The following is a 25,290-nucleotide window of genomic DNA, read 5'->3' on the forward strand; positions in this document are numbered from 1 at the left end:
TCTTTCTGTCCTCTGCTCAATAGCGATCTATTTTTAGATGGTTTGGATAAAATTATGTTCAGCCTCTTTGGTCTTTGACAGAGGATCAGAGTTTGTTTGAAGACTTTCTGTGTAAGCCCGGCACCTCAGCAATGAGCGCGTTTGGTTGCTGAGCTGAGAAATAAGGCTGTTCTGGTAACGGAAGGCTGTGCATTATTCAGTAATCTGCTTTCCCGTGCACGTAGAGTTCAGCCCTGTAAATCTCCTCATGAATCACCTTCTTGTTTATTTTCCTCTCTCCCTGATTAATTCCCTGAATTCTTCAGTGCTGATGTTCGTAATGGGAGGCTGTTCAGAAGGTCAAAATACCTCTCACTGGGCACTTATTATTTCTGTTTTCCCTTTGCCACTAGGAAACAAGGCTATGATCTGTGGCAGAAAGGTTTTCTCATGTGTTTATTTTTTTAAGATAATGAATGCCACTATCCATTTAATGCTTACCTATGACTACAGCTAGAATTAAAACCTACAGCTACCTGCTGATTTTTTATACATTAAAAAAAAAGGCATCTTATTTCATTGAATATTCTTTCCACTGCGTTGCTAGGGAACATAATAATTTGGTTATGCCATTCTGAAAAACATAATTTTTTTTTATTGCTGTTTTTTTGATTAGTTATTTTTAATGACTTGGATTGTATCACCTGTAATATGAAATAATGAATATTTACAGTAGAGGGAGCAATAGCACCATTACTGCTCTATTTCTCTTTGGCTGTCAGTTGTGTTATAGCTTTATATAGCAGATATATAGAAAAACAACAGTTATCTAGATGAAATGATGTGGTCTTTTCTGTAGTAAAGTTTCTCTCATGATTCATATTAACTATAGAAATAATATTTCATGTTATAAGAAGTAGAAGATTTTCCTTAGGGAGTTGTCTTACAACTGCTGAACAGCAGCAATACTGTTTCCACCTGAAAGAGATTTCCTTTTTCAATTGCTACCTTAGAAGTATGCTCTTATCAGGAATTTTAAATTATAATCAGTGTATTTGGCACCTTCCTTTCAAGGCTTGCAGAATGGTTTAAAACCTTTGCGAGTGTTTGCGCTACCTGTGGTTAACAAGACCCTTCTGGTGTTGCTATGGAAATTGTGAAGTTACAGTATGTACACGCTGGATCCTCTGCTGCTCAAATAGGAGAGGGAGAGGTGACAGTGGTTCAGCATCTCTTTGTTCACATGACCCTTAAGCAGGAGGCAGTCACAAAAATTAGGAAATTATTTGGGAAGAGGCATCTTAATACAGGATGTGTCTTAAGACTTCTATTCAGTGCAATGTGCCTTGTAGGTTATTTGTAATATATACATCAGCCTTCCTAGATTGGATTTTAACTGCAGGTCAAATAAAAATCAATGCCATTACTGGGGAACCCATTTTCTCTAATCCTTTCGGTGGTCACTTGAGAGAGATTTCTGTATAGTATAATATATTTCCTTACAAGAAAGAATCTCTTGAAAAGGAGGAGGAGGAGGATGCATTTGGCACTGACAAGTCAGCTGAAGATTTTGTGGGAGTTTTTGTGACTGCACACCAGTGCAGGGTTCAAGCTGTTGCCTCTCCAGATGCACAGGTATGGATGATGCAGCTGAGAACAGAAATGTGCCAGAAATGTGCTTGTCTGAACTGCAGCTTCTGCACCATCCTCACTTCAGTGCAATTACAGGAAGGATATTTCTTCTATATGGGTTGGGATTTCTGAACAGATTGGCTCCTGTAACATGTGGTGGCTTATTTAGGGCAGAGATGTGACACATCATGGGAAGTAGTTCAGGCTGGAGGACTAATCTTAGGCGAAAATGGAGGGGTGAGGAATGTGGCAAGAGAGAGAGAAAGAGAGAGAAAGAGAGAGAAAGAAGCAAGAAAGAAAGTCGGCAAATCTGGAATTCTCCTATGGGGAAATTTTGAATTTTGGAAGACTGTTTTTCCTTAAAATATAATACTTGGATTGAAACGTCCCAGTGAGTTCTGCTGTTCAGGCTGCAAACTCTTCCAAACCAGGGACTGTCTGCACATACAGTCTAGATAGTATGTGGCAAGATAAGGCTGTGATCTTAGTTCAGTCTGTAGGTATTACAGTAAAAATGAGACATTATAGGCAAAAAAATGTAGGAATAGAGCTTTTCTGTGATGGTCACTGACAATGAATAAATATTGATCTTCAGAGTGCTCTCTTTATGAAACCACTCTTTTTACCAGAAATACACTTTTATAATCTCTTTGGAAGGTGATTAGAGAAGAAAAAAAAAAAAGCTCATGGCTCAGATGATCCTCTTGCCATTCAAGATGAACTGTCAAAACATTGTCATTTAGTGTAACTGACTCATTTAAAAAGCTGAATCACAAAAGCATAAATGACTCTCGTTCATAACATGATTTAAATGGAATGTCTTTGATTTTGTTTTATTTAATTTGGACATCATGCCATCTTTGCAGAATCGTGTTGGTGACACTTCTATTTTCTTGTTAAAGGTTGCTCATCAACAATTCACAGCATCATCCTTTCGTTTCACTTTGACAATCCAGCGTTGCCTCTATATGCGCACACGGACATTGTTTCATTCTGGTATCATACATCATCTTGATAGAACCATGGAAACATTGTTTTGTCTCCATAACGGTGTTATAATTACATCATAATGTCTTGAAGCAATTAGTATTACAATAATATGTTACAAAAAGTATATGCGATGTGTGCGTAGCAGTCTGTGCTGTAGCATTTGTTAGGATTGTACTGAAGTTTGTTTGCAGGTCTCCAAAGAGTAGTAATCTGTAATAAATGTTTACACACTAATTAGTGTTTGGGCTCATTTCAGCAAAAAAACCCCCAACTTCCTACCTTGTCATAAGTAATTGCCTTTTTCTGTGTTAACTCAAAAAGAACTGACTTATTAAAGCTATTTTTAACCTGGAGGATGACCGCAAGGTTGACAATTTATGAACCAATTAACTCTCCACTTTTCTTTAGCACTTCTTGAGCATCTCAGAACACTATAAACTGGAACGAGGGCTCCCTGCCACTCCTGTGAGGCAAATAAGTATCACTATAATCATTTTACAGAAGTATAAAAGAGAGGCACAGAACTGTGAATTGCTTGAGGTCATTTTGCAAATCCATAGCAGAATTGTTACAAGATCCAGAGATTCCTGTGCGTGTATAAGAATGTGTGTGCGTGCGCACACACACAGTCACTCATGTACATGCAAAACACCTTTATGTATGTATGAAAATTTATGTATGCTTTATGTATGAAAATATGGTAGTATTTAAAATCTTATAAATGGCAAAATACCTTTAAGGCAAAAAAAAAATCCAAATCTTTGTGTTTGTGTTCAGCGTGTTCCTCCTGACCAGAGCTACCCTGTTTGTCCCTTGTCACAGTGTAACTGGAAGGCAGAGAAGGGCACAGGACCGAGAGGGAACTTCTGGGTTCAATGAGCCTTTCCACCTATTGCGGACAACTCTGGCACACAGTTGTTGAGTTTCACTGATCAACCCCCAACTTCAATTTTTATTTAGATACTTTGTCTTTCATTAAAGTAATAGAGAAGAAGATGGGAAAATGAGATTTCTAAAAGCATGGGTAGAAAACTGCCAATTGTAGGGAAAGAGAAAGCATTGCCCTAAAGAATCAGAAACTACGAATAAGAGTCAAACCCCGCAGTTCTTCTCTGTTTGAAATCTGGAAGAAGACCAATGGCAATTTTGCTTTAGTTGAGAGTATTTCCAAAATGAATAAGGAAGCGACAGCCCTGGAGCTTCAACTGTCTTTCTGTTGACTTGTATGCAAATTGTACTGAGCTCTGAAGAAGTGTGTGTCTTTGGCTGGCGGTGGACAGAAAGCAATGTCACTTGGGTATGCTCAGCTAGAGGTTTCTGAAACCTTCTCATGGATCAATTTCTTGGAGGCTGTGGCAAACTGATTTCCAGTGGGAGACTTTGGAGTTGACTCCTGTTAGTTGAAAGTTCACAGTAGATTCTGAGTCAGTAGCTCCTCTGCCTGATGTTAGTGTCTAAAAATGTCCACCCACACTGTTATGGACAAAACTATAGCATAGCAAGGAGGCAGCTCCACGCCTTGGCAAAGTGTGGCAGATATAGTCATTTCTTTAGGGATTTTTGAAATTATTTTCATGGTCTTTGTCACTTAAATTCTACAGAACTGTAATGTGAGTAGAGTGCTTAAGTCTACCAGGCTCTTGGCATAATCCCAGTGTGGTGATGCTTTCCTTCCCTCCTCTTTTCCTTCTCGCTTATCTCCCTCTCCCCACCTGGGTTTGCAGGAGATGGCAAGAGCTCCTAGAAGGAAGGAGAACATGTCAGTGAGCAGTATCAGGCTTATGGTGCTCTTCCTGGGTACAAGGAGGACTAAAGCAAACACAGGCACCACTGATGCATCAGGGATATTCAACTCCCTTGCACAAGAGAAGTTGGAAGCATCAGGCTCTATTTTAAGTGTGTGCTGTTTTGTTACCATACCATAAACCACAGAAAGTGTTTTTGGGCCTGGAAGAGCAAACCACTGTGCCCCTAAAAAGGAAGAAGTCCATCCAGCTTTGATTATCTTTAGGGATGTATGTTGGAGTATTTTTCTTTTTCTAATGTTTTCATGGTTGTGATGCAAAAATCACAGCAAAATCCTATTCAATCTTAAGAATAATCACTTTGTAGTGTAGAGAATATACCTTTCAGTACACTTCATAATGATCTAGAAGATTAATTAAATAATGAGATAGTGAAATCAAGCAAGAAAGTATGGAGGACTGGGAGGATGTCCAGAAGGATTTAATAAAACTGGATGATTGGGCAATATGATGTCAAATGAAATTCAGTGAAGATAAACACACGATAATGCATTAGGAAAAATAATTTAAGCTGCTCATGTGAACTGATGAATTCTGAATTAGATGCAACTTCTCAAGTGTAAAAACTTGGTGTTATCATGGGTAGTGCAAGGTCTAGTAACTGATGCAGAAGAAAGTAGTGGGGGAGATCCTGGAACACATTGATACAGGGTGGAAGGATAATTTTCTGAACAATACCCTTTACTGAAAACATATAGAATGCAATAAAGGTTCATTTTAATTGAAGTAAGAGAAATTGCTCCTGACTAAACTTTCTAAGATTAGTTCCAGTTTCATAACCTAAATGGATGATGAGTTGTGCTGATAGTAGAATTTGAACCTGGGATTTTCAGCAATAAAAACATCTTATACTGATCAGACTGAAAAGCATTTGGATGAAATGTGGTCTCCTTGATGTTAGAGGGACTTCTGCTTTTAATTTCACCAGGCCTGGGATTTTACTCCAGTTCCACAGTTAGAGTCAATAGTAGACTTATGACACTTATGTACACTACTGACTAAAATTAAAAGCTGTTGTTGTGACAGTGTTGCAAATACAAGGCATAGAAAACCTATATAATCTAATAAGTTAGACAAGATAATAGCCATTGGTAAAAAAAAAAAAAAAATTTAGTAGAGAACTTTAATCTTCATTGCCAAAATTAGTTTCAATTTGGTTCCTCACACTTTTTAAAAAAAAAAAAAAGTGTGTGTGAAACTCTTTTCCATTGACTGGAGAAGAATCAGCCCAAATATGCATGTATATAGACACGTATATAAAGGGAGCAGGAATGATGGCCTTGGCAAGAGATTAAAATAAAAGGATTAAAATGCCATTACATATAAACAAATATGAATTCATGGATTTCAAATGATATTTGACTGCATGAATGATAATAATGACTGCAGTGTTTACTTCTGTTGCCTAGGAAAGCTGCATTTGTTTACAATATTGACATTTGAATCTTAAATTCATTTGTCATGTTGTGCTGTTACACTTTATAACTGATGAAGAGGTTTATCTTTGAGATGAAAGCTTCTCCTGGCAGAACTTGCAATCGGATATTATTTAGCACTTGCAGCACATCAGACTTGGAGCAGGGGTGGCAGGTTTTTGGGTGTCGCTCCTGTGAGCAAATGGGGACCAATATGGCTGTGGCCCAGACTGTGCCTGCAGTGCCAGCTGGGAGGAGTAAACAGAAGCTGGAAGGGGAATGTGTGTCTTTTGGGCACCAAAATATCCTGCTATAGCTCTATACCACCCACCGTAAATGGCAATGTGGAATTCACCTCAGTGCAAAGGATCTGCCAAGGCTTCTCATAGGAGTAAAATTCACCCTGAAGTAGTGTGTCATTCAGCTGTAGATCTAATAATATCTCACTGAACTGTGATGATTTTAGCCTTTCCCTGAAGGTAAGAATACACTATAGCCCTGTTGCAGATAGGTTAATTATTATTTAGAGGGGTAATTGTTCTCAGGAAGGTCATGGTTCACAGCACAAAGAAACCTTGGATTTGAATCTAAGAATCCTTACTCCCAATATTTGTTTCTACCTAATATATATTTGTTGTTCTGGCTTTGGCACTGGAGTAAAAATATTTTTTTCTTTGGCTACATACCAGACTGAATATTGCTGAGTGTATACTGCATGTACGCAGGTTCAGAATTTTTCCAGTAGCCGTAACTGCTCGAGCTGCACAGGCACCCTGTATTTGTTTCCCTTTCAGGATACTTGGCTTGTCTTTAACCACCAACCATTTAAAATAAAAGTCTCTGAAGCAAAAAACCACATTTTCAGATAGAGAGTCAAAATATCAAATTTTGAAAGAAAACCATTCTGAATTCTTTCTCGCTATTTCCAGAATTGTTTCAGTCAGTTTTACCAAAGCTATGTGTTACAGCAAATGTATTAGGTGTTAAAAACTGATATTAGCCCAATTCTGCCTTGCACTGAAACAAGAAAGGTTGCCCAGCCTTCTCCTTCTGGGTACTTTTTTGGTATCCTGGTCTCCCTGCTGCTGCCCCAGACAGCTAAACCCAAGGAATGATGCCCTGATGAAATGAGTCATGCTTTCTCTGATAACTGACAAGATCGTGTATGAAGGCCTTTGTAGACTTCTGTCTGTTATACACCAGATCTGCTGGTAAAAAACTCTGTTCTATCAGGACCAAAGAGGCTTGGTCCAAAGACGCTGGCTCTTGGTAGCCAGGTGGCCTGTGGCCTATAGCTCAGACTTTGTGCAGCTCTGGAGCGTGAGCTGTCTAGTGCTGTCTGTGAAATAAAGTGTGCTAACATCGCATAGCATGGGTTTGGTCTCTTCCAGATGTTCACCAGAGTACAGGGAAGACCTGACATGACATAGTCAAAGAAAGGAAGATGGTTGGTACTTGTGTACAGTTTCTAGATTTGTTGTACCAGTCATAGTGATACAGAGAGCTTCCTTTTAGCAGATATCAGCATTTCTAAACAGATCCAGATGACCAATGAAGGTTTACCCTTTGAAGGAAGGGAGTACTTCAGCTCCAGCAGCTGTGAGGCATTATGTTTTCAAAGATACTCAGAATCATGTGTGGTCCTTAAGAATTTATAGCACAGCTTTCCTGGAGGGCAATTTTGATACCAGCCTCTATCAGACTGACAGAAAGGGCTGTAGAAATACCTGCCTTAAAGGCAGGTCTTATACTGCAGAAAGCATGTGAGCTTTACCTGCTGTCATATAAATGACCTCCCTCTCAGAGCAAGTGTCACAGTGGCGAGGAACAATATTGTTTTGAAAACTGTCTTCAAATACTGTCTCGCCTCTTCTGCAGAACAGTATCATCTGTTACTTCTCATCTGGTTCCTAATTTTATCTCCTTCTAAGCTCTCAGCACACCAGATTTGCACTTCTGCAAGAATCTTGATCCCATCGGCACTGGAACTAAAAATACAAATATCAAAGTGTCCATTTATACTGAAAACCCAAATCATACAGAGGCTTTTGGGCCTCTCTGTGGTACTGAGGTTTTCCTTGAATGTTCTGCCACTGAAGCATCTCTTGTAGGGTGAAGAACATTCATCTCTGCAGTTGTTGGAACTGGCACAAACCTCATCAGGAGTCTCCAATATACCATATGTACATTATCATCCCTGTCTGTCTGTCTGTCCAGGTCTCCTTGTGAACCATAGGAATTCATCCCTGACCTTTTAATGCCTGGGAAGTGTAAGATACACCCAGCAAGCTGCAGTGGCAGTAGAGACCTACTTTTAAAGTTCAGAGTGAAGATAGGCTTTGAGCTGTGTGAGATCTGAGTTACTGCTGTAAGCAGCTAAGCGCCAGGTCTGTAATCATTGTGGAGGGGGGTGGAAGGCTGGCCCTCAGCCCGGGGGGCCAGGAAGCACAAGGATGTGGCTGGTTGGAACCATCTTCCTCCTTGCCTGGTTACTAGTCTTTGGTTGCAGTCACGAGCCTCTTTTGTACTCCCAGTATCCCAACACCTTCTCTCCTTCACACTTGCCTGTAGCAATCAATACCAGGAGGAAGCTGGAGCTACTCTCTGTCCTTGTGAACCTCTGTTTATAGGCAGCAGAGATAGGAGACCTGCTCTTAGGTGGAAAAGAATAAGCCAAAAGGACAATAAATGAAGGAGAACATCTGGAAACTCTCCAGACATAGGCAGACTGAAAAGATATCTGGGGAAGGTGGCAGAAGAGATCTGCTCAGCAAGACTCTTAACGCTCTCTGGAGGGAAGTAGTTACTGGAAAGCAGGGAGATGCTGAATAACCAACCCCTGCTTCTGGTGTCAAGAAGAGTTATGACTGCCCCTGAGATCTAGTGGAAAGAACGGCTGTGTGTGCTTGCAGGCATGTGGGTGAAAACTCAAACTCACTGAATGACTCCGGGCATCAGATTTGGCCTCAGTAATTTACTGATTGCTGCCTTCAGTAACACTAATTCTGTTTTCCAAAAAAAAAAATACAAAGTCTAAACCACTGCAATAAAACAACTAAGGAGCATCTTGTGACAATTCCTCATGTGAGGCTCTGCAGATAAGACTTGTGTAAATTTACCTGAACGATACTGTGATATTAACTTAAAAACAAACCAAAATTTATTTGATGAACCTTATTCATTTGGGTAATTTGGGAAAAGACATTCCAGTTACTGGGTGGAGTCTGGCATGAAAATGACAATGTATGTTTTCAGTGTTACAGATACTGTAAAGCACTAAGCAGGATAAACAGCTGCCAGGTATAGGGTCTGTAAAGGTTGCTGATGGGATTTTATGAGGACTGTATAGTGTAGTTTGTAGTAAGGAGGTCTAGAAGATTTTGAAAGGTTGTCAAAGATGACACCACCCAATTCAATAAGAATGCATGAATCATTTGGTGTCCTAAGGATACTATTAACATGTTAACTGATTACTTTTAGGTTTACTAGGGCTTCTTAGGAGAATCCAATCATTTAGTTTTCTAACTTTTTATGAAAAAAATAAACTGAGCTCACATTGATTTTGCTTTTGCATACAACACCATTACTTTTCTTTTATCCCAGGAAGAAACTTCTTTCTCACACTGATTTATACTGGTGAAATGGAAAACAGGTTAGTATTTATGTCCAACCATGTGTGAAATTAGTATCCTACAAGTGCACTGAAATGAATGCTTGTGGTAATAAAGTAGTAGTCACTGTTTAATTTTAATGCATGCTTCACCTTAAAATTGGTTTTTTGAATAGCTACTATGTACATTTACATTCTTCCCAAAACACTTCAATATTTAATACTTCCTTTTTCTGGTCTAGTTCTGTAACTCTTTCTGCACTGGGCAGAACTTGCCTGGGAGGTTGCATGGAGTTTAGGAGCTTCTGGTAAATAAATACTGCTCAGTATCGCCAAGAATCTGGCAAAATTGCAGAATCAGGATTAAATGTTTGCAGGAAACTTAGTTAGAATAAAATGTTCCAGCTTAACAGTGCTTAAGACTGACGTTCTTTATGTACATAAAAGTACAGTGTACACTTGGCCAACGCAAGCTTCTCTCTTCTACCCCACTGCAGCAAACGGAGTCTGGCTGAGGGATATCATCTTCATGATTAGATTTTTTAAATTTCTTTTTTCATCATTAATAGAATCTGTGATCCATTAGTGCTAGCAACTTATTTAACAAATGTGTCCAAATAATTACCAGGGGAGAAAGGATTTTCACTCACTACTGACTCTTTCCAGATTTATATCTGTAAACTTAGAGAAAGACCTGTATCTTCTTCTCGGATGCATCAGCTGTTCTGCTTGCTGCTAGTTCAGTTTAAGCTTCTGTGGCCAGAGTGGCAAATGCAGATATAGATCTTACGGAAGAGGCACATTCATCTGTCTATTGATGCTAGCAAACCTCTGCATTGCCACAGTGATAAAACTACTTTATATTTTTTAAATTGTCTTGCTAATTGTTATAATGTTCTTCTGGATATGGTGGGTTCTGGAGAGGAGCGATTATTGCTCAGCTTTCTGTCCAAGTTAAGGGAAATTGGAACTAATGTTGACTCTGGAAGAGGAGACTAGATGGCAACTGAGTGGACATTCCCACTTCAGCTTTGATCCAGATGGGAAGGATAACAATAGCTGGGATGATGCTGGGATAAGGCCTTTGGCATGGGATCAGAGCTTGCTCTATGCCTGCCCATACAGCTGTTCCACATCTGAGCAAACGGTAGAGCTAACCTATGTGTGTAAATGTATGTGTGGGTGCTGTAAAGCCAACCTTGATGTGCAGTCTACTGAGTGCAGAAATAATCTTTGGCATATATGTGGGCATTTGAGTCTAAGCATATGAAACTTGCCTTCTGCCTCCTCCATCCTGCCCTAGAGGCTTCTCTGCACACTGTGTTTTGGGGGACTTGCAGATTTTCCCTTGCAGCATTCCTGATAGTTTAGAATACGGACGGAAACTTCCACCCCTTGCGCCTGGTCCCATTTAAGAGCATAGTAATTTCAACTCTAATACCTAGACATAGGTCTGAACAGGTCTCCGGGTGTGAGAAATTCTTCTCACATACCCCAGAATATAGCTGCAAATAGCTTATTAACAAGGCAGCCTTAGGTGCTTTTAAGACTTATGTTTTCCTGCTCTGCTATTCAGGTTTTGTCTTTGATCTACCTATTAACACTCTGTATTTAGACATTGCTGTGACACTGCAAGGGAGAGGCTTTCTGCACAAATAACGGTCTCTGCAGCACCTTGACGACTGCAGCTCGTCTGCTGGGCCTGGCAGGATGGTTTTTCTCCCTGTTTCTTTTTGAATGAGAACCCTTGGTGCGTGTACTGTGTTTCGCGGTGCTTGACTCCTGATCCTTTGTGCAGGACACCCACGTTGCATGTGCTTTCTGGGAGTGCTGTACTGTTTCCAGCAGTGCAACTGTCCTAGAGCCTTCAAATACATTTCTCCTGTCTTGGATCTGCTGTCTTGGAAAGATTAATTTTACTGATTTCTTGTTCAAATTCTTCTCCTTCCTCCCATCCTATAGTTTGCAAGCTCATGAGATGTATCTGAAAAATGTTTCATCTCAGATGCCACCTATTACCATCCTATTGGAAAACTTGACTCTTGCAGAGGCCTTAAATCAAAAGCCTATGTGACAGTTTCTGATCTTTGAGCAGCTTTAGGGGCTGTCACAAATAAAAACATTCGTACCTAGTTAAACTAAGTTGTTTGGTATGGATTGAGGTATTTGTCAAGCAGAGCCATGAAAAAGATTAAAGCAGCGTCTGTCAGTGAAACTAGTGTATTTTGGCTTATGTAATTCTACAAGTTTTTTTTTTTCATGTTTTGTTATTCAAGGAAAGTGTAGGTGCCTTCAGCATTATATCTAAAAAGTGATTTATACATTGCAGAAAGTATTTCATTCTATATTTAACAGCTCTTCTTTGAACAACAAAAACCGTAAACTTGTTGCCAAGACTTGAACTGAAGTCATGGTGGTTCCTAGTTGTTAATGATATTTTACAGTGACAGCCCTGTTCTGCTTGCAGTGTTAATAAAAATAGTAGCTCACTTAATGTCTGGGGTTGCACTAAAGTTTACTGATATCTGATATACTCCCCGTCCCACATTGCCATGGTGTGTGCATATGAGAAGTGTGTGCTAAATGTGACAGCAGGACTGTTGCTTCAATGATAATGCCATGAAAACAGTGAATATATTGTGCAGGGTTTCCCTGGCCAGTGGAGCTGCAAGCACAGAAGAACAAACTTGCTGTGCTTTGCACAGCAGAGGTGGGCAACAAACATGCATGGCTAAGTCTTGATATACTTTAATGAAACTGGATGAAAAAACCTCCAACTACTTTTATTCTTTAAGCGTGGAAACTCCCATTTGTTTCAAAATATGAGAGATCTGGGACCATTCTCGTTCTAATGAAGTTGTTCTGTGAAGAAAAAAAATTGTTTGTTCTCAGAAGATATCAGTATTTTATATGGTTAAATATAAGGACCTTAACTGGTTTAATCATTAACCAGGAATCTGTGTAGGTATCAGGATGGCAGGTCAGCTAAATGAACTGCTCTCCCTCCCTCAGCATTTTCTAACATGTTTGATTGTAGGTTATAGACAAAGATGTTTTCTGTAGCCTATATGATTTCTACAACTGATGCTCTACACCACGCCTGCAGGGATCATAATGAAAGAGGAATATAAATTTCTCTGTCATTGACAACATTAATTCCCTTTGGATGATATGAAATCCTCCCTGCTTATGGGTAACTCCTGTCTAGCTTCTAAGGATACTCCTGAAGGAGGAATTCTTTGACTCTAAAAACATCCAGATTGTATCAAACCTGAGAGGATTCAAAGTGCTTCATGAGGAAGCCACGTTATTCCCAGCTACCAAGGCTTTAGCCCACACTCACAAACCAACCTGTATGTGAGTCTGAGGGAGAAGGAGTGTTAGGGAAAGAATCTGGGTTGTGGGTAGTGAATACTGAGAGATGAGATCTTGAGATGGGCTTTGAAAAGATGCAGATTGCTTAAGCCTGGAAGATGGAAGGATTTTCTGCATCATGGTGTGATGTGGAAGAAAGGATGAATGGTCACTGAAGAAAGTCTGGTGCTTGAAAGACTGATTGTACTCAGGTGCTTGTACTGCGGTAATGCCCTCCTGCTGGCGTTCCTGATATGGAGGTGGTTCTGGCATAGTGGCTGTCCTGAGGAGGTGAGCTCAGAGGCAGCACAGAGGTCTGTAATGAGCTTCAGCAGCCTAGACACAGCTTTTGTGTTGGTACTTTCTGCAGATAGTTGTGAAATGACCCTTTTTATCTGTAAACACAAAAAAGTAAATGGCTTCAGTTAAAACCAGCTGGTGTTAGGCTTAGGAACTGGGCAGTAGATCAGAGATGAGAAGGGAGGGAATAGGACCACCAGAGGGAAACTAAATGTTAGATAGATCTCTATAGGATGTTTGCTCTTATTTCTGCAGTCCCCAGGCACGACATACGATTTGCTTCTCAATTCTGTTTCAATTCCAGTAGTAAATGGTAAGGTTGGAGAAGATGTGACTGGGATCCCTGTGCTCATCCTGCCTGGTCAATGCCATTTGGACAGTTAAGTTTCTGCAGGGAAATTTTCAGCCTTTTTATCAAGTGTAATGTATCTAGTTGGTGAGCATACATCCAAATCCAGCCTTACTCTATGTGCTGTTGAGATGAGATGGAGGAAACCCATGTTCCTCTGTTGTGTAAAATACTCTGAGCTGAAACAAGAAAGGTTCTGCCAGCCTCAGCTGCTAACCTACCTGACAGATTGAGATCTGATCCAAATAGTGTCACTTACAACCAGTTGGCTCTGAGATTTCTGCCATTTGGCATATTTTATTTCTTGAGATACACTAGACTGACACTTAGCTCTTTTGAAGTGCTCCAGTGAGTCCCTCTGTGGTGACCAGGTTCCAGAGATGTTTTGTCCTCATCTACAGCTGACTTCCTCCTGTGCACCTATAGAGTCCCTTAAACACCAGAATTTTTCAGTGGCAGAGGAGTGGTGATTGGGCATTACCCCTTCAGGATAATGACAATGAGGGCACAAGGACGTGCTGGCTAAAAGACTTTTGTTCTTCAGAGTGGGAGATGCGATTCTGCAGCAAGGATGGGTTATTCAAGAGTAATACAGCCAGAGGGGTGATTACTCCAACAGTTGATTTTTGATTTTAACGGTAGAGGTAGCAAAGATGAACAACTGTGAGGTGCGAGAGTAACACTGCTGTTTTACAATGGTGTTTTGAATAGGTGAAACAGCAACATTTCTTCTTAAGCAGGCTGCTAGTTTTAGAGCTGTTACGCGATTATAGCAGAATGAGGAGCTGGTGAGACTTCAATTAGGTGAACAGGAGAAGAAACGAAAGTGCCCAAATGGCAAACATCTGTCTTTCTGTCTATCTCTGCCTGTCTGTGCTTGAAATCTTGATAGCTGGGCTCAGGGAATAATATTTAACACAGCTGCTAACAAAGTACAAACAAGTATTCCTCACAGCACTCCTTTTGAGACAACAATTATTGTCCCAAATCACGAATATTGGAGCTGCAGCAGAGAAATAAAAATCATTTAGCTAGCTGAATCAATGCCTGAACTGGGACCAGGGTCTTGGCTTCTCAAACTCCTTTTTGGCTCTCTACTTGCCTAGGACTGTAAAGAATAAAACATGAAGGCATACCTGCAACAACACGCAGTTGCGCTGATCGCTTCCAAAGCGATCATGCCCTTCAGCCCATGAACAAAAATCAAAACACGCAACCAATCCCCCACCAAACCCCAAAACAAAAGACATTTTTCCCATGTAAGCCCAGCGGCGTTCGGCGCCGCTCCCCGGGTACCTGCCCGGCGGACAGCCCGGCGGTTCTTCAGCCGGGGGGAGGCGCACGGCGATACGGCTGCGGAGGGCACAGGGGGAGGAAATAAAAAAATTCCCCCTGCCCCCCCTCCAGCCGCGGCCGACACCTGTGCCCGGCCCGCCCCGCCGGTAGCAGCTGGACCCCCGCCCCCGCCCGGGGCGCGCTGCTGCGCGGAGCGGCCGCGCCCCGCGGACGGGCTGCCCCGGCGGCGGGGGGCGCCGCAGCCGCCCCGGCCTGGCTCAGGAAGTGCCGGGAGGGAAGCAGCGGGGGCGGCCGCCGGGGGCCGGGCCGGGCTGTCAGCGCGGCGAGGGGCAGCAGCGGCGGCGGGGGGGAGCGGAGCAGGTCGGAACAATAGCGGGTGGAGGGGAGGGGGCTGGAGGCGGCGGGGCTCGGCACCGGCACCCCGCCCCGCACAGCCCAGCCCAGCCCGGGGGCAGCGCAGCTCAGCCCAGCCCTGGGGCAGCCGCCCCGCAGGCACCGCGGAAGGGATGATCCGGGCGGCGCTCGGCTGGGCTCGCTGCTAAACGCGCCTCCATCCCTCCCTCCTCTCCTCCCTCCCTCTTTCTCTCTCTCTCTCTCTCCCGGCTCTCCTCCTCCTCCCTAACTCACTGGATATTACCAGCCGCCGGGCTCGCCGCCGCCTCTCCCCTAGCCATGAATCCCGCCGAAGGGGCGGCGGAGGAAGGCGCTGTCCCCGACTCCGAGGTGGATGCTTTCTTCCGAACAGGTAGGGGAGCTGCGGGGAAGGGGTCGGGGCAGCGCCGGGCCCTGCCTCCGCCGCGGGATGCGGGTCTGGCGGCGGCGCGGGCACCGCCGGCAGCGGAGCCGCGGGGAGGGAAGAGGAGGGGAACGGAGGGGATCCCCGCCTGCCTGCCTGCCTGCCTGTCTCCTCGCTTTGTCCGCCGCGGCCCCTCGGCTCGTCCGTGCCCCGGTCCCCCACCCCTCCCGCCCCCGGGAGGATGCTACCACGGAGCTGCGCTCCCGCCGCCGCCCGCCTCGGGAGGGGACCGGCGGGGGCCCCCGCCCCGGGCGGGCACAAAAGCTCGGGGACAGCCGCCGCGTTGTCGCCCCCGCGGGAGGCTGCGCCTGCTGGGCCCCGCCGGGCCCCCGCCCCGGGCAGCGGCCGCCCGGGTACCGGCCGGTATTGGGAAGAGGCGGCGGCTGCCAGCCCTTCCCGGCCCGGCCTGGCCCCGCTCCGGCCGGGCGAAGCGCCCTGGGCTAGAGCTCGCCCGCAGCCCCGCTGCCGGCCGGGGGTGCTGACCCCGCGGGGACGGGCTTGCAAAGTACCTCAGGGCAGGGCGAGAGCCGAGTGTTTCGCTCTCCCGTTTCGGAGGATGCTGAAGTGAAGCAGAAGTGTAGCTGGGCTGCAGCAGAGCGTGGTGTGGGGCCTTCGCTAATGATGCGGTGGCTAATTAAATTCTCCGGGCAATGGGTACGTGATGAATCCCCACCGTACCACGCGTTTGTGAGGTGGTGGTTGTGTGGGAGCCCTCGGCTCTGAAACATGGCTTTGCACAGGATCAGCATCTCAACTGACACAACTTGTGGTCTGTGTTGTTTTGTGTCCATCCCCCCCACGCCGGACAAAATCTTAAGAAAGTGTTACAGGCTTCTTGGTAGCTTTTAAATTAAAAATTATAAAGGATTGAATATCTGTTTCATAACGGGGTTGACCCTTTTAGGGTAGGACTGACACTTATTGCTACAGCTGTTTGTCAAGACTTTGCTTTTCAGCTGTTTTCCTCCTTCTACCTGCTCATTAGCTACACACAATGCTTTGAGCTCCAGTTACTAAAAACCAATTCCGTAATCACCAAAACTTTAAAGAAGTAAAATCCTGAAGGCCTGCAGCAGCTCCCTGCTATGGTAGACTGCACCTCATTTATGTGAAAACCCTTTGATCTAGAGGATAACTATAATAAGATCTGGCTGTGTGTATCTTGTGATCCACAAGCTATTAAGCCATAGGATATTTGCCTGTTGATAGCCTACCTGGTTACAAGCTAATTTCCTAAGTCTCAACAATGACAGCTTTGTTAAAAAAAAAAAAAGAAAAAAGGAAAAGAACCCACCAATTTTTTTTTTTTAAAAAGGAACCTGTTAATTAAGGTTCCCCCCACCTTTTCTCTCTCTCCCCTCCTTCCCTTAAAGCTGAATCATTTCTCTGTAACACTGTCTTCTCAACATAAGCATGTTAGCAGAATTGAATTTGGAGAGAGCCAGGTCTGTCTACCTCCTACAAAAAAAGTATTCCTAAGTAAGGAAAAAGAACAGGGAGCCATGTGACCAGACATTTCTCCCAGTCTGCCTCCTTCACCTGCAATTTCACCTGTAGATCCATGAATACACTTGTCACCTGCCTTATACATTGAACCTGGAGATTTCAGCAAGTCTTCTAACACTTCTGCTTCTTGAGGAAACAGAATCACAGGTGGTCCTGGAAGGGATGCCTAGGCCACATCCTTGCACTGAAGTGTGTATGCATACACCATGCCTGATGGTCATCTCATCTACATTAAGCTTCATCGAAGGAGATGACAAAATTCTTGTTTCTGTGCTGGTATGTAGCATCTTGTGTCCAAAAAGATGATAGGAAAAAACCGAACTGTTCATTCTGATTGTCAGCTGTTACAATGGCCAGGCAACATTACAGAGAAATGGGTGAAAAGCACGAAAGCAGGCACGACTCACGGGAGTGAAATTGCACTGTTGGTTTCCTGCATTGTTTGTGCGCCGTTCACTTCTGGGGTCTGTGTGTGTCTGAAGTTGGTTTTAATGGATGGCAGAGAACAGCTGATGTGGGGCTTAGGAGAACAGCTGTAGACAGGTCACAACTGACTCTCCCACTCTTCTTTTTGGCTGTCAGTGGCAATCCTGCCTGAGTAAGGACTGTGAGACAGGGTCTGGTTTGTAATAGCTGCAGAGACCTGCATTGACTTAGCATCCTTTTTCCCTTGGTATTAGTTTTTTTCTTTTATTCTCTATGTCCTGGCTTGTATTCTGGATTTGTAAAGCATGTCCATTGTGGTTTACATGCTCTTGTACATTCACATGAAATAAAAAATGAATCTATGTGGTTTAAAGATTAGCTGCTCCAATAGCACAAGTATACACTAAACTGCCTAAACTCTTCCCAAAATCAAAGCTGCTACATGGAAAAGCATGAACTCACTATCCTCAGTGAAAAAATTGGAGTCCAACCAACAAATATCTTACTGAGAGGCTTTTAGCGACCAGCCGGGCTTTGCACTGAGCCGGGAGGATCGATAGGCTGCTCCCTGGTACCAGCAGAGGAGGCCGAGGCTGGGAATGGCGCCGCGCACGCAGCGGCTCCCCCGGCAGCACCCAAACACTCGGAGGTAGCCGTCCTTTATCGGCGATGACAACTGAGATAGCGGCTCTCTGAGCTGTACCTGGAAAGTAAAACTGAAGGAATTAACACGAGGTAATAAAAGAGGGTCTGTTCTGGTGCTTACACTGATGAGAACTAGGAATGACTGAAGAAAAGGGTGGATTTAACACCTGCGTGGCTGATCCTGGCAGTCAGTTAAACATCCCCAGAGACAGGCAGTGTAGGGACTATTGTAGTTTTCACCATCAGATATATGCAGAGAGTAATTCAGCCTTCTTTTAGAGAAGCACCCCTATGTAATTGGGATAAAAATTAACAGGCAGAGGGACTTTGAGAGCAGAAATGACTATTGCAGTCTCCAGCTCTGATTTCTGGGATAACAGCAGTTGCTGAATTGAGGCAGTAATTTCTGCGTGACGTCTGTTGCTTCTGTTTGAATAAGAAACCAAATCTATGTCTAGGTATGCCTTATTAAGTTTCTTATGTCTATTTTGGTGACAGATAAAATATGAGCAAGTTCTCTGGAACTCTCAGTAGTCTATATTAAATGTGCACCAAGATGTTTATATTGCATGGAACACAATCCAAATACTTGTTGTTTCAAACATAAAGTAACTAACTTTGTAAAGCATACAAACGACAGATATCCCTCAGATACAGACACAGAGGGAAAGCCTTACCTTTGTCTCTAAGCTGCAGGAATTTCTGCAGTGTGTTTTGGAAGCAGAGGTGAAAGATACAAGGAAATCCTTTACCAAAATTTTAAATATTTATAGAGGTCATGACAGAACAATTTAGCAAACTACCAATTACTGACATGGGTGATCATCAATATTTCTTATCCACTAGCAGGTACAGTTTTATTCTCTAATTTATTTTTCTGGCTCTTAAGTATAACATTGATTATGTCTGATACAAAGATGCTGACTTTGTTATCGATACTTCCTGTGAGTGAGTTGAAAATTGATATTCTTCCATCTTCTTTGACTGCGATGAATTATTCTGTTTGCTTTCTGCTTTCCACCAGCTGGTTATACTTCCAGTGTTGTTCATTTGTGCACAAGTGACTGGCAGCTCTGCTGCTAAATAACTTTAAAATGATTGGCAGTGGCCAGGCTGTTTGATCAATAGATGTGCTTGAAATGATCTCTGCAGAGAAGTGCTCCTTGTGGTTGATGGAATCAAGTGTCTCCTTCTAGAGCAGATAAATTGATTCAATCGAGTTGTCAGTGGGGGTGAGGTGTTTGCATGATGTCTGGCTTCCTCACCTTGAGGATTTATGATTTATAAGGCCTGGTCTGGTAATGTGTGCTGATACAGGACAGTCTTTTAGAAAAGACTGTCAGGTTGTGCCTACCACTTGGAAAGCTCCTCTGTTCTTTAAGGTGATGCTGTTAATTAAAATCTGTACTCTCTGGAGGTTTTGACCTCTGACCCTGTGAGGAATATAAGTTTCTTTCCTTATGGTCTAATGCAGCTGTGTTTTCATGTGATTGACATGGGGGAGGAGGATGGTGGGGACCCAGATCTTCCCAAGCCTCTGTCACTGGGTACCCCAGTGCATGGAGAAGGCTGTGTGGCTTTACCCTGCTGTTGTCCTATCTCTTCTTCCTTAGGAGGAGGGAGCTTTGCTAGTCTGAGAATTGGCACATAGACTTGACAGAGGACGTGTAGGTGAATCAAGAGTTCTTGGTGGGAATGTCTGTCCTCTTTCCCTCTCTTGCCCTGCAGATGCTGCTCAGAAATGGGGCAGAACCTTCTGATTTGTGAGGTTTTGTGACAAAAAGGAAGGATCTCTTTTTGTCTGATCCTGAAAGGGAGCAATTTAAATTGGTGATTTATGTTCAGAAAAGCATTTCTTTCCCATACTTCTTCCTTCCTCCTCATTCAGAAGTACATACAGGGTAACAGGGGTGACATCTGATAGTTATTTACAATGTGTTTCTTCTGGATGAGATTGTATTGTGTTATAGGCCAGTAGGAAGATATTTATTCTATTTGATATTAATTCAATTAACACTGAACAGAATTACTTCCAGAGGAAGATGCCTTTGACACCCAGCTTCTGTTCAGAGCTGCTATGTACTGAAGTTCACAATCCTTGATTTCCAGGACAGGATGCAATAGAGAACATAAGCTTATAGCAGACTTGCAGGCAATGCAGTGAGGCTCAATATGACATCTACAGAGGTTATTGGTGGGAGAGGGGAACCTGTTGCCTATGCTGTGTTTTGGGGTTGAAACTCTGAAAGAATAAAAGTGACATCCCAAAGTCACCAAAGAGGAGCTCTGTACAACCCTCCTAGTGCTTGTGTGGACAGTTTTGCATGTGGCCTTAGATGGCCATGCATGTCTTGGGATGATGAGCTGCATGGATACAAGCGAGCATCCAACTTGTCCAGGCAAATATAACTATTGCTGTTTCCCACCACCTGCCTCCCACAGTGTATTTTATCAAGTCCCATAATAATAACCTGCTGGGGGGAAACCATGAGGGTTTAAAATGGGAGCAACTTTGATGGGTTGGTGGGTTGTTTTTTTGGTTTTGTTTAATTTCCAAGCACACCCTTGCGTTAAGAGCTTGCTGCGGAGTCCTCTGGCCGGACAGGTTCTCTGGGCCTCTTGAAGGTGGGGGATGAAGTATTCTGTTGTTTCAGCTGCTGTGACCTTACGGTCCCTAGGAAGGTTGATTATGGATGTATAGCAGCTTTATAGCTCCATGGCGACACGTACTGCACAGTACCCAGTGGTATTTTAAGTACTTCATAGTTATATCAAAGAAACTACTTATGGAGTATTAGGCCTTATAAACCCATAGCGCTGTGCATTTTATGGCTGGAACTTAAAGTAAGTCATGAAACATCTTAGAGGTATTTGTGCTTTTGTTTGATTTGGACTGGTGTCCTGCTTTTAATATTTCTTTGGATAAACAACTCCCGTTTTACAGCCTTGCATGGCACACGCACCCTGTGTTTAACTGAAGGGACTCTGCCACTTGGGGAATTTTGCCTAGAGAGTCTGGCAAGAATAACAGCAAATATTACAATATACATGTTGCAAAAGAAAGCTGAATACAAAAAGAGAAGTCAAATATGATTGTCTGAATGGAGAACCCTAAAGTGTGGAGGGCTGTAAAAGAAAGAAGTCATAATATTTTGAATTATTTTTTTTCCACTCAGTTCTGGGACAGATTGTGTTACTGTTGCACAGATCCAGAGGACTTCAGAGGAATTGTTTGGGAGTTTTCATGGATGTAACTGAAAACAGAATTTGGCTCAGGCACTGCAATGGCAGTCGTAAATCTAGGTTCAAGTCCGTCACCTGTACGGTATGTGGATTGCAGTGTGTTGAAATGGGATTTGGAGCATTTTGTGCTAAGAATGGGCTAATATTTCAGCAAAATATTTAAGCTTTCATGTTGTATTTCAGATTTGGTTCAGAATGAGCCCAGTATTTGAACCCAGGGCAAAGACTTTCCTCTATTGTAAGTCATTGCAAAAGTCATTACATATGTGACTACTGTGGAATGACGTTAGTTTCAGTTACTTTTCATTTATTTTATTTTGAACTATTAATGAAGATTCAAAGTGGTATATTAAAATTATGTATGTTCAGTGCTGGAGTGTAAAATACCATGTAAAACATTTATTGAAGATTAAATAAGTCCTGTTTCCTAATCAAGGGCTTAGGAGATAATTCTGTTTCTACTTTTAAATACAAATATTCATTTTACTTGCCCATTCTCATTAACTAGTGCCTAGAATAAACTGTGGTTTATTGAGGTTCTTTCTCCCTTTTCAACATGTGTGGCTTTGTTACTAAAATCTAGGAGTGTTTTCTGTTTCTTCCAAATTACACAATGTGATGACTGCCAACATATAGGTACATAGGCCTAATTTGTCACACTCCCACTTCAAGGCAACAAATTGCCTTTAAAACTAAAAATGAAATTCCTTTTTTTGTAACCTTAATTATACAAACCAGCATTTCAGTTTCACTGATGGAACAAAACTACCATAATTAGGCAGACTGTAGTTTCTAGTGTAAGGTCACATCATGCTTTGCTGAGGATAATAAGAGGAAATGATCTTCAATTTAACATCTCGGTGACTGGCAGACCAGCTGCTCTGGTCATTTCTCTTAGCAAAGTGGCCTTGGGAAAAAAGGTGAGTGTGTGGTGTTTGTGAGAGAATTAAATTAACCTCATTACATAATTGGTATCCATGTAGACTTACTGGAGTTTTCAGGTTTTTTTAAACTATTTTTTTTTTGCATGTGTGGTGTGTGGAATAAGATGTGCTGAAGTGGTAGAAGACATGCCTTACCTTTAAAATAAAAAAAAATCATTACAAGGAAAGATTTGACTCCAAGATGTTTCTTTCTTCTGGAGATTGTGATTGTCTGCAGTACAGTAAAGGTAGTAGGTCAAGCGTGCTCTGGTGCAGCTGGCATTTGAAGAGTGATAGTTGGGCCTGGGTTACTTTGGTACCTGAAATTAGAATATATATATATTGAAAAGAGCTTTGTAAAGGTTCCCTGGTAATATCGGCACTGCTGGCGTGGTTCCTGACTCCTGGAGTGTACCCTGGTGTTCCCGCTGTTTTAATGGCAACTGGCAGCCTACATTGGGAGCAGCATCGTCAGCTGGAAACAATAGTGTCTGATTCTTGTTTGTCAGCTGGAACAATAGCCCTGCTGATGGGCTGCGGTGAAGGAGAGCGGGCTTCCTTTGTATGGCAGTGCAGGCATGGCAGATGGCTAATTGGACATGATAAACCACGGGGGCAATGGGGGAGAAAAAGGAGATCTGCAGGGATTATCGGCTTGTATCCCCCACATTAGGGAAAACAAAAATATGTATTTTAAAGATGTTATCAACTGTAGCTCTTTGCCATGAATATATCATCCAATAACAAAGAAGGGGGACACCCTAACTAAATTCTTTCCTTAGATGATATAAAGTCCACTTTATTAGCTGGGAGCAAATCATATTACTGTATGGGAAGGTAGGCAAACATGTGGCCCCAGAGACGCTGGCATGGCACTTAAGAAAATTAGCAGTGCATATTTTTCACCAGTCTTGTAAGTGAATGTCAAACTGTTGTGCCAAACATCACCCAAGCTGAAAACAAAGAGCTTTGCAGCAGTGTTTTTCAGGAGTAGAAAGTTACGCTCTACCATAGTTTGTCTTGATACAAATAGACGTCCATCAGTGTTGGAGCACTGAAAAGCTAAGCTGATTAATGAAAACAGAATTTATTTATTTAAATGTATACTCTATTAAGTCTAATAATATACACTACGAAGCCAAAACCTGAGGCCCTTGCACAAACAAACTTTTGCTTACTTAAAACAGCTTAGTGAAAAATGGAACGAAAGCCTCATTGTTAGCACCACAAAAATGATCAGAGGGGTGGAACACCTCTCCTGTGAGGACAGGCTGAGAGAGTTGGAGTTGTTCAGCGTGGAGAAGAGGCTTCAGGGAGATCTTATAGTGACCTTCCAGGCTTATAGGGGACTTATAAGAAAGATGGGGATAGAATTTTTAGTAGGGTCTGTAGTGATAGGACAAGGGGAAATGGTTTTAAACTACAAGAGGGTTGATTCAGACTACAGATAAGGAAGAAATTTTTTATGATGAGGGTGGTGAAACACTGGAACAGGTTTCCCAGAGAGGTGGTAGATGCCCCATCCCTGGAAACATTCAAGGTCAGGCTGGATGGGGGTCTGAGGAACCTGATTTAGTTGAAGATGTCCCTGCTCATTGGAGGGGTGTTGGACTAGATCAAAAGTCTAGTCAAAATTTAAAGGTCCCTTCCAACCCAAACTGTTCTGTGATTCTAAGGTACATGTCAATCCCAGGTGCTTTTTGGTATGAGACATGTAGGTTTAGCTGGTAGCTTTGGTGGCTCTGGGCTGTGCCCACAGCCTGGTAGCAGCAGGCAAAAGTTCATCCCATTGGATGTATTCTAATTCCTTTTTTGCTCCCTGCTAGTTAAACAGCAAGACAAAGCACACCACAACTTTGGGATTAATTCCACAATTTTTGCTCATCTTTCTTCTGTCCACAGAGGAGGTTTTAAGTAGTAAGGCTGAAAGGGGGTCATGTGCAGTAATCTGCAGTCATCGCTGGCTTTAATTCCCTGTTTTGTAAAATAGTATCAAGTGCCTAAAATACTTTGCTATTTTAGTGTCTCTCATAGTAATAATAATGTTGTGGCATATAACAGATACGTTTAAATTGTAGTAAAAATAAATCTGCAAGAGGTTAAAAATAATAGCTAGCAAGAAATATGCGGTGCTCTGTGGAAGCAGATTTACTTTCTGTGGAAACGTCTGGACTGTGTTTCTCTTCCACTGTTTACTACTGTCTTTTCCCATGGGACAAGTTTAGTGGAAACTCCAGATGAAAAGTTTCAGCGGGTTGCCTTCGATTTCAGCAGGCCCTTCAAGTGCTGTACCTGTCAGTCTGTGTAGCTCTTGAAGCTATAGGTGCAGGAGACCATTTGGAGGATTGTGAATGGATGCAATTAAACTTCTGATAGGGCTGTCCTCCTGCAGGACCTACAGTATTGTCATTATGTTATGATGGTTCTCTACCAGAGTTCGTTGTTTGTGTTATTGTTCTCAGTCAGTGATTAGTTCCTTCTGAAGCAGATGCTGTGTGAACGCTGAGCAAAAAGATGATCCCTGCCATCAAGTGCTTGTGATAAAAGCTGTCAAGTGAATTGTGAATTCACTTAACTGAAGGCTTATCTTTTGCTTTGCTTTGCTTTTAAACATGCTTGAAAGACAAGCCAGAGGACTTACAGAGTCTAGCACTGGGTGTGGAGCAGAAGGAATGGCTGAGAGTAAGGTACAAGCAGAAAAATAGGGAAGGAATAAGAAAACAGTAGGGAAACCTAAAAAAACATGGAAGAATGCAACAAAGTTATCTAGCAGAGCACTTCAGAGCTGGAGGGCACTTGGCTGAGAAGGGGATCACAGCCGGCATGCCTGCATCCTCCGCAGAAGGGAAGCAGGTGATGTCAGTGTGGGGAAGGTCAGAAGCAAAAGGAAATCACAGAAATGAGACAATAAGAGGTTTGATTGGAGTTGTAGCTTTTGGGATGGAAAGCCAAAGGTAGGTTTTCTGTCACATTAGAGGAAAAAAATTGGCAGACTTTGTCTGGGTGCATAGTGAAAGGAGG

At 42.7% G+C, this 25,290-nt stretch overlaps 1 protein-coding gene and 2 long non-coding RNA genes across 6 annotated transcripts in view; 1 reads left to right on the forward strand and 2 right to left on the reverse strand.

Moving 5' to 3' along the window:
- LOC141945441 (uncharacterized) overlaps positions 1-16,166 on the reverse strand; it is a 28,586-nt gene extending 12,420 nt beyond the window's left edge. The window contains exon 1 of the long non-coding RNA XR_012629516.1: positions 16,036-16,166. This is a non-coding gene — a long non-coding RNA (uncharacterized LOC141945441). The remainder of the gene's footprint in view (positions 1-16,035) is intronic.
- Positions 2,424-15,452, reverse strand: LOC141945442 (uncharacterized). Its single transcript, XR_012629517.1, has 2 exons — positions 15,368-15,452; positions 2,424-2,811 (listed from the first exon to the last, which is right to left on the reverse strand). It is a non-coding gene; the product is annotated as an uncharacterized LOC141945442 (long non-coding RNA).
- The window catches only part of KALRN (kalirin RhoGEF kinase), a 526,142-nt gene continuing 516,121 nt past the window's right edge, over positions 15,270-25,290 (forward strand). For 3 of the 4 annotated variants that reach the window (XM_074873623.1, XM_074873625.1, XM_074873626.1), the window contains exon 1: positions 15,270-15,475. In XM_074873623.1, the coding sequence (XP_074729724.1) occupies positions 15,403-15,475 (73 nt within the window). In that variant the 5' untranslated portion in view covers positions 15,270-15,402. The remainder of the gene's footprint in view (positions 15,476-25,290) is intronic. The other variant, XM_074873624.1, reaches the window with a different exon arrangement.

The sequence above is a fragment of the Strix uralensis genome, chromosome 6, assembly GCF_047716275.1.
Source record: "Strix uralensis isolate ZFMK-TIS-50842 chromosome 6, bStrUra1, whole genome shotgun sequence".
Classification (NCBI taxonomy): domain Eukaryota; kingdom Metazoa; phylum Chordata; class Aves; order Strigiformes; family Strigidae; genus Strix; species Strix uralensis.